Raw genomic sequence first — 12675 nt, forward strand, 5'->3', positions numbered from 1 at the left:
TGGCCTCGAACTCACAGAGATCGCCTGCCTCTGCCTTCTGAGTGCTGGGATTAAAGGCCTGCACTGCCACCATCCAGCTCGTTCATTTATTATGTATACAGTGTTCTATCTGCATGTATACCTGCGTGCCAGAAGAGGGCACCAAATCTCATTGTAGATGACTGAAACACCATGTGGTGGCTGGCAGTTGAATTCAGGATTTCTGGAAGAACAGCTAGTGCTCTTAACCTCTGAGCCATCTCTCCAGCTCCTTATTGTCACTCTTGCTCATAGTTTTTTGTTGATTTTTTTTTTTTCAGCTTTATCTGAGGTATAAGCCAAAGCCTCTTTTATAAGGGCTTCCTTATGAGCCTTGCTCAGTGTGGAAGTAGTGGATTTCTTGCTTGTATTCAACACCAGCCCAGCCTTCTCGGGCCCTGCACTGGCCATTGTCTTTACCTGGTTACCACCCTTGACATTGATGTGCTTTGCTTGTTTTCATGCTGCCCTCGTGTGTTCACAGCCCCTCTCTTGACTAATTGATAGTTGCTATTATCTAGGATAGTGTGGGTTCTAACATTACGTATCTGTTTGTTCTAGAATGTAGGCACCATTAGGGATGCTTGTGCTTGGTTTCATTTTTAAGATTTGTGCTGCTGTGCCAGAAACATCAAGATTGTTGTTCCAGTTCCATATATATGAAGTGATTTCCTGAATTAAATAAATCACTTTTATTGTAAAATTAAAGAAAATTAGTGTCTACTTCTCAGAAATATGTAGTCTTAATTGATAAGACCTTTGAGATGAAATAAATTTATAGAGGGTTGAGTGGCAGCCAGGCAGTGGTGGTGCATGCCTTTAATCCCAGCACTCGAGAGGCAGAGGCAGGCCGATCTCTGTGAGCTAGTGACCAGCCTGGTTCCAGGACACCAGAGTTGTTACACAGAGAAACCCTGTTTCAGAAAACCAAAGAAAAGGAAAGAAAAAAATAAAAAAGAAAGGGTTAGTAGCATACATCTTCAATCCTAGCAGATGCAGGGGCATCATGTGGCTTAAACAACCAAGGGTTGGAGTGTAGCTCAGTGACAGTGCAGTTGACTCACGTGTGTGACACTCTGGGATTTATCCCCAGCACTGGGGTATGGGGGAGGAGGGGGGCTTCCATTATTTTCTGTTGGGAATTTGCAAATGTTTAACATGTTCATGATGTGACATTAGTACTTAATTTCAAAATAACCAAATGCAGAATCATGTGTGATGGCATGTATGTATAATCTGAGCACAGAGGGCTGATGCAGGAGGATTGCAAATTTGGAGCCAGCCTAGGCTATATAGCGAAAGACAAAGACAAAATGATAAATTTTCCCAGTTACTTATGACTGTCTCTCATGACAGTATGAAATGGCTATTGGCTACAGTTACATGTTTCAAATCATTTCTGTATAACAGTCAACTTTTAATATACTTTGCCCTTTGAACTAAGATCTTTGTTTCAAAATAAGCTCATGTGTTTATGTTGGTAACTAACTTCCTAAATTTATCAATATAGGACAAAGCATGTTTAGTCCAGCAAATATTGGCCAGCCACGGAAGACGACACTCTCTCCTGCCCAGTTGGATCCTTTTTATACTCAAGGAGATTCTCTGACTTCAGAAGATCACCTCGATGACACTTGGGTAACTGTGTTTGGGTAAGGATTATGGACCTTTTAAAAACATTACCCAACCTAGTATTTGGTCATATTGTTGAACAGTGCAGCAGCTTTGAAAGACGTGGACAGCAAACACACATACACCTACTACTAGATTCCACAGCTATGAACCATTGGCAGCATTTACCTCGTCTTGTTCATCAGTTCTTTTCTGTTGCTGATGTGTTTCATACTGAGTGACAGACAGCAGTGTGCAGACTGTCCATATCCTGGATATTCTGCGTTTTCTAGTGGCTCCTTCTCTGCTTAAGTAATCTTCCCAGCTGGCTTGAACTGCAGTGCTGAGACACATTTATGTTCTGCGTCACCAAGGTGGCACACTCTAGTCAGTATCGAACAGTGGAAATGCGGGGACACTCCTGGGTGCGGAGAACAATTTTTATTGCTATAATAATGTAAGCACCTTAGAGATACAGTAGATCTTTTACTTTACACAGATGAGAGAAAGGGACTGTAGACAGAAAAGTGGTTTATTCAGCGAATCAACCCATTAAATAGCAAGAACTTCAGAAACTGAGGTCTTTTGATTCTAGTTTGGTCTTTACACTAAACCACATATAGATTATTTCTTGAAGTGTGAATGCCTTACTTATATTGGACCTTACTGTGTTCACATAGGGCTCCTTGGAGGAAGAATAAATAGTGGACAATAAATGTATATTGGGTTTTATGCATTTAGCATTTAAAAATGCAAAATGTAGCCAGGTTGTGGTGGCGCACACCTGTAATCCCAGCACTCAGGAGGCAGAGGCAGAGGGCGGTTCTCTGAGATTTCGAGGCCAGCCTGGTCTACAGAGCTGGTCCAGGACAGGCTCCAAAGCTACAGAGAAACCCTGTCTTGAAACCCCTCCCCCCCCAAAAAAAAAAATGCAAAACGTGTATAGGAGTGCATGATGGAAAGTCTTACCTCCTGTTTTTGTTCCCAGCTGTAGCTGACCTTTCTCTTTAAGACACGATGGCCACTGTTTTGAAGAGATTTTACATGTTACTGACTGCTTTAGTGAGGAGCAGGGCAACCACATTCCTTTGCATTTTTTTGGAAACCTTGCAAAGCCCCATGTCCCTGGTATTTGAGTTGGCTACTTGATTCTGCTTTTCAGTGTTTAAATATTCTAATTTTTTTCTCATAAAGTGGGAGCAGTGCTGAGTGTGCATGTTGATTTCTTAGTCTGCTTTTTGAAAAAGTACTTGAATTACTTCTAGTGTTTTAAAAAATATTTAAGATTTTACAATGCTGTATCTTATTACTTTTATATTTTAACTATTTTATATGTGTTCACTGTCGCATTTTTTTTAAGGAATAAAACTTTATTTTGATCATTTAAGGGAAGTATTTCCCAGATACATTGTATGCTCCTTTGCTTGTTTAACTTCCGTCAGCATGGGGTCATAGTAATAAAATAATAAACAAGTCGTCCATTGTCTTGCATGATCATCTTAAGAGGAGGAGACTTTTAGAATTTACTGAAAGTGACCCTAGAGTCTAAAAACTATGTCTTATTTCTTAAATGCCATCTTCACATGCAGCCATTATTTTCCTTTTCATTTTTGTGCCCTATTTATTTGTTACTTTTTTGGAACAAAAAAAAATTTCATATCCAGAGATCTATAAATAAATAAAAATGAAATTTCAGTTCTGAATTCAGTGTTTTATTCACATTGTTGGAGGGGTGGTTGAGACAGGATCTCACTCTATCCATAGCTTCCTCGCCTTGAACTCACAGATCATCCTGCCTCTGTCTCCTGCGTGCTGGGATTAAAGGCATGTGCTATGGCCCCTGATTTACTTATATAGATTTTATTGTGTTTAATTTCACTTTGCGTGCATGCGCGCGTGTTTGTGTGTGTGTGTGTGTGTGTGTGTGTGTGTGTGTGAGAGAGAGAGAGAGAGAGAGACAGACAGACACCCCCCTTGGGCTGTTTAATTGAAGTTTCAAGTTAAATATATATTAGTAGCTTAAAATTTTTTAAAGCTATTTTCCTATACTGGTAATAGATGTTACTAGTGTCAAATAAAATCACTTCATTATTTGGACTACAAAAGTAATCATACCTTATTGTAAAATATTCAAACTGTGTAAGACTTAATAAAGTATTCTCTTAAAGATATGGCTATTAAGCCGGGTGGTGGTGGTGCACGCCTGTAACCCCAGCACTCAGGAGGCAGAGGCAGGTGGATCTCTGAATTCGAGGCCAGCCTGGTCTACAGAACTAGTCCAGGACAGGCTCCAAAGCTACAGAGAAACCCTGTCTTGAAAAACCAAACCAAACCAAACAAAACCAAACAAAACAGATAGGGCTATTAATTTTGATTATCACCTTCAAGTAATTTTGTATAATTTAATCATTTTCAAGTAATTAATATCATTGATGCTAATTATAGTTTTGAGTGTCATCCTTTTAAGTAATTTTTTAGCTTAACTACTGATGCTGAGTTTTATTTTTGAGCACTAAATTTCAGAAATCTTAAGGTGATGCACAGTGCAGAGTGATACAGTTTTATAATGTTAAAAATTTCCCTTTCTAGTCACAATTCACCTAATGCTTATAAAAATATACATTATGGGGTTGGGGATTTAGCTCAGTAGTAGAGCACTTGCCTAGCAAGTGCAAGGCCCTGGGTTCAATCCTCAGCTCCAAAAAAAAAAAAGAAAAAGAAAAAGAAAAAATATACATTATATGTGTATGTGCAGACCTGTATCTGGCTAACTGTGGTAATAAGCTATAGGAGTGGGAATTTCAAAGATTGCAGAGATGGGCTCTGAAAATGGAGAATAGCTGAGTCAAAAGTAATTTTAAGGTGTGGCCTTTGAGTGACTGATACACTATAGTGGAAATATGGTATGGTAGTTTGCTTTGGTATTGATAATGGAAATTGACGGTTTTGTCTGGGCAATTTTTCCCCCCAGGTTTCCACAAGCATCTGCTTCTTATATATTATTACAGTTTGCACAATATGGGAATATCTTAAAGCATGTGGTAAGGCTTATTTACATTTTTTTCTTCAATTAAGATTTTGATTATGGAAAGAAAAGTTAAAATAGAAGAATACTTCTGAATTTTGTCTTTTTTCTAAATTTAATTTTAGTTTTTATTTTCAAAGAACACATACTGTAGAGTCTAGAAGACTCAAACTTGCATAGTATTTGCTAAGAGGGAATATTTAAAGGGTCAAGTGAGTGTCGGGGTTCACCCTCCCTTTCTTAAATAGTTCACAGCCTACTGTGATTAATAATATGTGTCATATTACATTAATGTTTTCTTCCTAAGCTTTATTGGGAACAGAGGAAGGGGGTAGCTCAGAGCTGCTGGAATCTCCTAAGAGCTCTTTATCCGACAGCGGCCTTCAGAGATGCTTGTACCATATGCCGGCCATACCCAGACTGCATTTCTGTGACTTCAGTTCTTCTACACAAAGTCATGTTCATGAATATAGCCTGTAGAATTTCATAATAGCTGCTAATCAAACTTTTCTGTAGGAGATAACTCCTCAGAGTTACTTTTACTTTTAGGGGATATTTGCCACATGTTCTGTCGTTAGAGAGTTGAGATCTGGATAGGGATGACTGAAGCTGTTTCCATAGGAGCTTTCTGAATTCTGTTATGCAGCTTTTTGCGGGGTACCAGATAAAAATGAAAGTCAGTTTTGTCATGTTTGTATGTCGAGTTTAGGTTTTGTATCTTAAGAAAGAACTTGGTTCTTTGCAGATGTCTAACACAGGCAACTGGATGCATATTCGTTACCAGTCTAAATTACAAGCCCGGAAGGCCTTAAGCAAAGATGGGAGAATATTTGGAGAATCCATCATGATTGGTGTCAAGCCATGTATAGATAAAGTAAGTTGTGGTGTGACTTAAAGAAAAGAACTTCTTAGTCTGTATGAAGAGCACAGATAGGTATTGACATTAATGTTTACCATGAGCCTCACTATACTTCTTTGTGTTAGTTTATAAAATGGTATTTATGGTAGTATGGTTCTGCAGTGGGCCAAAAGTAATCACAGGACGTTAATCTGTCTTCACCTCTTCAGTTTTCTTTCAAAAAGGAAGGTCTGCAGAGCCTAAATAACTTGAGTAGAGTTGTTAAAGTGAGGCCTGGAGTTTAGACTCTGGACTACTAACCTAATCTGATCTTGCTCAGAGCAGCATCAGGTTCTGTAAACTGTAATTAATGACTGGTGTTTTTCCACATAGATGCTAACTAAAGCCAAAGCTTTCTGATACTCATTTCTGTGTCAGAATCTTTACAGCTTATTTTATATGTACTTTTTCATATCAGTGAGTAAAATTTAAACTTTTCATGTGGCTTAAAAAGTCAGTTTGAGGGGTTGCAGATTTAGCTCAGTGGTAGAGCACTTGCTAGGCCCTGGGTTCAATCCTCAGTTCCCCCCCCAAAAAAAAGTCAGTTTGAACATACTTGAAGAAAGTATATGCAAGCTTCTCCGTGAATGTTACATACTAGAAACTTTGCTTGTTGCCAGTACACACTGAAATCAAGCAAAGCAGATGGTGTTTCTGTCTTGGACTCCTGAAGGGAAACCTGAATAGGAAAGGAGACTGAACGTCTGAGGCGACTTAGAGGACTCGGAGTCCTCTCTTCCTTAGGGATACGAAGGGCACAACAGTAACTGTGCAATTACATGTAAAATAGTTACCTTTTCTTTTGTTTTGTCCTTGCTGGCTTACCATAGGGTCTGCCCTAAGATGCTTCTAAAAAAGATTTCTTAACGTGTATATCATATACTTTGATCCTGTTCATCCCCATTCCTCTCTCTTACCTCCTTCTCTGGAACCCTGTTTTTTTCCCCAAATATCCATTTTGCTCAGAGATTCTTGTTCTTGTGGTTTATAATTAGATTGAGGCTGTTTGATGTGGCTGAGAGTTAGGTCTCAAATTCTAGCTAAGAAACGTACTGTCTTCTCAAAGGTAATTTTTTTTGAAAACTTTATATGATCAAATCTGGTAGCCTTTTTTTTAGTAAGGTTTTCTGTGAAATACTACATAGTATTAGATGATGTATCCTGTGTTTCTTCGTTTTTCCAGAGTGTCATGGAAAACAGTGACAGAGGAGCCTTGTCATCTCCATCTCTAGCCTTTACACCACCAATCAAGACCTTAGGCACTCCAACACAGCCCGGAAGCACTCCTAGGGTTTCTACCATGAGGCCTCTTGCTACAGCATACAAGGCCTCCACTAGTGACTACCAGGTATTTAGTATAATAATATGTCAGAGAGAGAGAGAGAGAGAGAGAGTGTGTGTGAGTGTGTGTGTGTGTGTGTGTGTGTGTGTGTGTTTTACAGGTAAATGTTCCCTGATGGTTTTCCTTGGTGAAACCTTCAGACTTGTACATTTCCCATTTTCAAGGTAAGACCTTTGCCAGTTTGAAAGTTGTCTAGAACACTGAAGCAGTTTCTTTGTTTGGGCTAGGGCTATAGCTCAGTAGGTAGGGCATGTATCCAACGTGTGCACAGGGTTCGATTTGATCTCCAGTACTGCACAGCAGAAGAAAACATTTCTTAAAATATCTTAAAAGGTTTTTTTTTTCCCTCAGTTACAGTTGTATACCCACCAGAACTTTAATACTATACATTGCTGGCATGAGAAAATATTAAACCTTATTTGATTATAAACAAAAACAAACAAAAAACCTCCTTGTAATGTAATAGTACTGGTTATCAAGAGGTGATCAACTTTAAATATCAGAGATGAAAAAGCTGTCATTTAAAAAAAGTAGAGCAATTCATTACATTCTCTGAAAAATGGTATAGGAATTGTGGTGCTTGCTTGGTTGTTAATTGTCCCCTGCCAATTACCCAAGAGTCCTGAGTTCTGGCACAGGTCGGATACCTGCACAAGTGTGTGTGCTAGTCAGATGGGCAGTCGAATTTTGTGTTGTAATCTCCTGATATTTGGAGATCATTACAGAATTGGAGGTTTTTGTTGTTATTTTTTTAAATATGTATTTTAAATTCCTCATTTCTTGTGGGGTTTGATTTTTCTTAGTTTTTAAATTGGAAATGTTAATGTTAGAAATCCATATTTTAGTATTAGACTTACATGTAGTTCAGTGCTCTTAAGTTCATTTTGTTGTTTCTATTTTAGACATTAATTGTAGAATTGACTGCCACTAAAGAAACGGTAACTTAACACATTTTTTTCTCTCTTTCTTCTTTGTTGTGGTGTGTGTTTTAATAGGTTATTTCTGACAGACAAACACCAAAAAAAGATGAAAGTCTTGTCTCCAGAGCGATGGAGTACATGTTCGGCTGGTAGTCCAGTAGGAGCTGGACTGAGCCCTTAGTGGAGGCCTGCCGCTTCCTTGGGTTAGTTCTATAACCATCTACGGCAGTGTTGGATAGTGTCTTAGCTATGTCTTTGACAGCCTTTTGTTAGGAAACAGCCCGTTTGTAGCTTGCACTTTAAAAGATGGCTGAAATACACCTGAGGAAAAGATTGTCCGGTAGCATCTTGTGCTTTCTGTGATACAGTGCATGCCTAGCGCCTGGATTCAGCACTGAGTGCAGGACAGGAAATGATGGAGTTTGAAGTGAGTCTTGTTAGCTTTCCTGAGAAGATGGATGAATTTCATGGAGAGCAACCACTACGTCACCATACACAGTGATTATAATTAGCAATTTGAATTATGGTCTTTAATTTTAGATGGTATTTAATATCTTGATTTTTTTTTTTGTATGTGTCTTGTGGATTGTCATCTTTTATGTTCTTTTTAAAAACCACCGACTACTAATGTTTCTTAATAAACTTTGTCAGTTTTTATGTGCTGAATATTTGTTTGAAGGTTGATTTATTGGCATAAAAAGTTTTAAGGGTTCACTGAAGTAATAGAAAACATGTTATTAATTTATACCTAGAGTCTAGGTTTTATTACCATTATGTTTTTCCTACTTGATTTCTCTTTCCTTTTGTTTGAAGCACTTCTCAGATTTGAGTTATTTTTAGTTCAAATACTTGGATACATCAAAACAACAACAACAACAACAAAACCAAAAAGAACATGTCTATAGAGTTAAGTTTGTTAATATGCCAAATACAGGCCATTTAAAAATTTTGTATTTTTCCCCAAATTAACTGTTTCTTCTTGTGCTTATTCAAAACGTGGTCTTAATGAGGTTGCCACGGTACTGATAGTGTCTTACCGACTGTAGAGTTAGACAGTCCTCCTCCCCACCCACCACACCGGGCCTTGGCAAAGCAGCAGTGGGAGAGGGAGTTGCTTTCCAGGTCTGTGCCAGCACTTGATCAATCGCTGCTGCTGTTGTTAAACTTGGAGCTCCGTTTGTCGCATCTTAGCCATTAGGTCTAGAGAGAATCACATTCTGCTTTTCTTTTTTTCATAGCAGTAGGTATACTTTCTACAAAGAGAAGAGGTGTTGAGTTCTAGTTGTCGCATTTTCAGTGGTGCTTACCTTGATCCTTGGACACAGGTACAAGCCTGTCATCTTTGGACCGTCCTTTGAATTCTTAGTTAAATGATGTCAACCCCACGTATTGCTGATGCTCTCCTGCTGCAGTTGTTTGGAGACATTGAGACTTCCCAGCTGACACCACTGTTGTCTTTACAGTGTGGAATGATTTTCTGTAGCAGAGCTTCTCCTCCAGGGTTTGGTTACAGTAGCATACATTGATAGAGAGATGCTACTTCTTACCCTTTACACTTCCAGAATAATGGCTGCGTGCATGCCTTGGCACATGCTAGTGACATTATCATTTGGTGTCTTAGGAACTCAGATACAAAATATAGACATAGATCTCTCTCTCTCACACACAGAGAGAGAGAGAGAGAGAGAGAGAGAGAGAGAGAGAGAGAGAGAGAGAGAGAGAGAGAGAGAGGGAGAGAGGGAGAGGGGGAGAGAGGGAGGAGAGAATCACTGCTTGTCCTTTTGAAAAAGCCAGTTTCACTCCAGTACTATCCTGTGGTGGTATTATATTCCCCAAAATATTGTGTGTTCCCTGAAATAAACTTATGTGGGGTCAGAGAATAGACAGCCACTAGAACAAAGCCAAAAATGGTGGCTAGAAAATGGGTCAGAGCAAGCCATAGCAGAAGCTGGGCGGTGGTGCACGCCTTTAATCCCAGCACTTGGGAGGCAGAGCTAGGCAGATCTCTGTGTGTTCTAGGAAACAGCCAGCATGGAGACACACGCCTTTAATCCCAGAAATCGAGCCTTTAATCTCAGGGAGTGACGGCAGAAAGGGAAAGATATATTAGGCATGAAGACCAGAAACTAGAGGCATTTAGCTAGAAGCATTTGGCTGGTTAAGCATTCAGGCTTTGGGGCAGCACAATTCAGCTGAGAGCCATTGGGATGAGGACTCAGAAGCTTGCAGTCTGAGGAAACAAGACCAGCTGAGAACTGGTGAGATGAGATAGCTGTGGCTTGTTCTGCTTCTCTGATTTTCCAGTGTTCACCCCAATACCCAGCTCGGGTTAGTTTTTATTAATAAGACCTGTTAAGATTCTGCTATACTATCCCTTTTTTTTTTTTTTATTGATTTATTTATTTATTACGTATACAGTGGTCTGCCTGCATGTAAGCCTGCAGGCCAGAGAAGGCACCAGATCTCATTATAGATGGTTGTGAGCCACCATATGGTTGCTGGAAATTCAGGACCTTAGGAAGAACAGCCAGTGCTCTTAACTGTTGAGCCATCTCTCCAGCTTCCCATGTTCCTTTTTCTTTTTGTTCACATTATCTCCTTTGGCTGGGAAGGTCTTTAGCACACCTTGTAAGAAAAGTTTTGATTAATAAAATAGTTTTGGGCATGCACCAAACTATTGTTTTTCTTTTAATACAATTTAACTTTATTTATTTTTTAAACATTTACTGCAAGTAATTGACAATTTCATGGACACTTATTCTGGTCACGGTCCTCTCTACTCTCTCTTATCCCCCTCTTCACCACAGCCCCCCACCCCCTGCAAGTCACTTTCCCACCTGTTTTTAATATGTACTAAGTTTAACCAGGGCTTCCCATCTGAGCAAGAGTGTGGGCCTCTCTGCTGGAACCACGGGGACTCAGCAGCGGCCACACTACTGAAGACAAAAGCACCCCCTTCTCCAGTAGCCATTGACAGTAGTATGCTGTGGAGTCACAGGACGCCATATGCTCTTCTGCCACCTCTGACTTGAAGGTTGATGGGTCCAGTTCTGAGCAGGCCAAGTGTGGGCTGCCTCAGCTGCTGCAAGTTGGTGATTCCCAGAGCATGCTTCTCTGTTACCCAGATCTAGTCTTTCCACTCCCTCTTCTGGTACAGAAGTTCCTTTTAGGGCTGGACACAAATCAGTTACTCTGCATTCACTACTGCTGGCTGTAAAATGCTGTCAGGGCTTAGTGTAGCACTTGTCTCCAGCCACCAGTCTGGGCCTCAGTATATTTTTATGTAAAACAATCCCTAGAAGGTTTTGGGAAGCTTCATTAAGTCTCTGCAAACTACAGCTGAAGATTTTAGTTTTCTGGGGTGAAGTTTTGCATTGAAGTATTTTATTTTATTTATTTTTATTTATTTATTTTTTTGAGCTGAGGATCGAACCCAGAGCCTTGCACTTTCTAGGCAAGTGCTCTACCACTGAGCTAAGTCCCCAACCCCTATATCTTGTTATACTAAGAACTCTATTCACAATCAAATTGGCTATGAAATGGGCACACACTTAAAAAGAGCTGCTTTGTTTTTATTGGATGGAGCTTTTAGGAAATGTGAATTTTTTTTTGGCTTGAAATATTTCTTACTGTATTTGATTTTCCCCTAATACCATTTTGTAGCTATCACATAATTTTCTTTAAGAGCCAAAGAAGTCTGTAAGCAAGTTTCTGTCTGCATTTTTGATTATTGAATATAAAACAATGGAATTGCCATCTCTGTACAAAGTTAGAGGAACCTCAAACCAAGCCCCCTTTAAAAGTTCAGAAATGGCATTCACACGATGGCAAAATTATTGTAGCACTCACTAACTTATGAAAGATAAAGGACAAAATAAAATTCCCATAGACATGGAAGAATGCCCATGAAGTAGCTAAAAATTATAACCCCTTATATTGAATATTAATGTGTTTAGAAAACAAACTAGAATAGCAAAAACCTAGAATTTTAAAATTTTAAGAAAATATTGGAACTAAAAGTGAAAAAGTCACCAAGAAAACTAAATTAGAATAAGCAAAAGCAGATGTATTCCTTAGGGGGAATGTAAGAGAAACAGGCGGTGGGCTGGGAGTAAGCCGAGAAGTTTTTGTCCAGCATATGTAAGGCTGTGGACTTAATATCTGGCACAACAAAGGTAAGTTGAAGATGGCTTTTGAAATCAAAGGGAAAGCAGTTAATGAGATTAATAGATCCTATTTGTAATACAGAAAACAGATAAATCATGTTGAATAAAAAGGGAGAAGCCTGACAAAAATAAAAATATAAACAAGTATTTGGAAGTGTGCATTGCAAGAACATCCAACTTAGCTGAGGATTTTAACACAGAAAGTGACAGCAAGCTTTGGACTTGACCACCTGCGTGAAAACAGCGAGACTGGAAACAGGAACTTTCTACTGGGGGAATGGATGAATGCACCTGAGATGTTAGGGAAAGTGAATAAGCTTCTATAGGCAGCTCAAACAACTCCTCAGAATGATAACTTGATGGCTCTTGCCATCCTGAGGTCAGCATTTCATTTGTCTGCATCACTAGGCCAGAGAGCTGGTGAGACTTATTGTGAAAATCAGCCAAGTGGGTAGATTTCCAAAGTCCACTATGGTAGCAAACTTTGGTGTGCCATAAAATGGTCTGTCAGCTCCTTTCTGTTTAATACCTGTGTTTTCTCTGCACTGCCAGCTGCTGGAGTGAAACGAACTAAGGTCAAAAGTGGTAAGGTGAGGTAGAGGTTGAGGTGTTGGTATTTTGGAAGTAGAGGCATTGAGGACTTGGCTACCTTTTCCTGAATTGGACTCTATCCTGACCATATTGTGTGCTGTTAC

General features: G+C 39.4%; 1 protein-coding gene and 1 long non-coding RNA gene across 2 annotated transcripts in view; one reads left to right on the top strand and one right to left on the bottom strand.

Annotated features, from left to right (window-relative positions):
• The window catches only part of Nup35 (nucleoporin 35), a 29493-nt gene extending 21019 nt beyond the window's left edge, over nt 1-8474 (top strand). Inside the window, exons 5-9 of the mRNA XM_036186481.1 lie at nt 1529-1670; nt 4601-4670; nt 5400-5528; nt 6736-6900; nt 7890-8474. Coding sequence (XP_036042374.1) covers nt 1529-1670; nt 4601-4670; nt 5400-5528; nt 6736-6900; nt 7890-7967 — 584 coding nt within the window. The 3' untranslated portion in view covers nt 7968-8474. The remainder of the gene's footprint in view (nt 1-1528; nt 1671-4600; nt 4671-5399; nt 5529-6735; nt 6901-7889) is intronic.
• LOC118583126 lies at nt 1421-9011 on the bottom strand. Its single transcript, XR_004944821.1, has 3 exons — nt 8852-9011; nt 2599-2653; nt 1421-2050 (listed from the first exon to the last, which is right to left on the bottom strand). It is a non-coding gene; the product is annotated as an uncharacterized LOC118583126 (long non-coding RNA).
• Between the last annotated feature and the right edge of the window lie 3664 nt (nt 9012-12675).

Source organism: Onychomys torridus, chromosome 4 (assembly GCF_903995425.1).
Source record: "Onychomys torridus chromosome 4, mOncTor1.1, whole genome shotgun sequence".
NCBI lineage: Eukaryota > Metazoa > Chordata > Mammalia > Rodentia > Cricetidae > Onychomys > Onychomys torridus.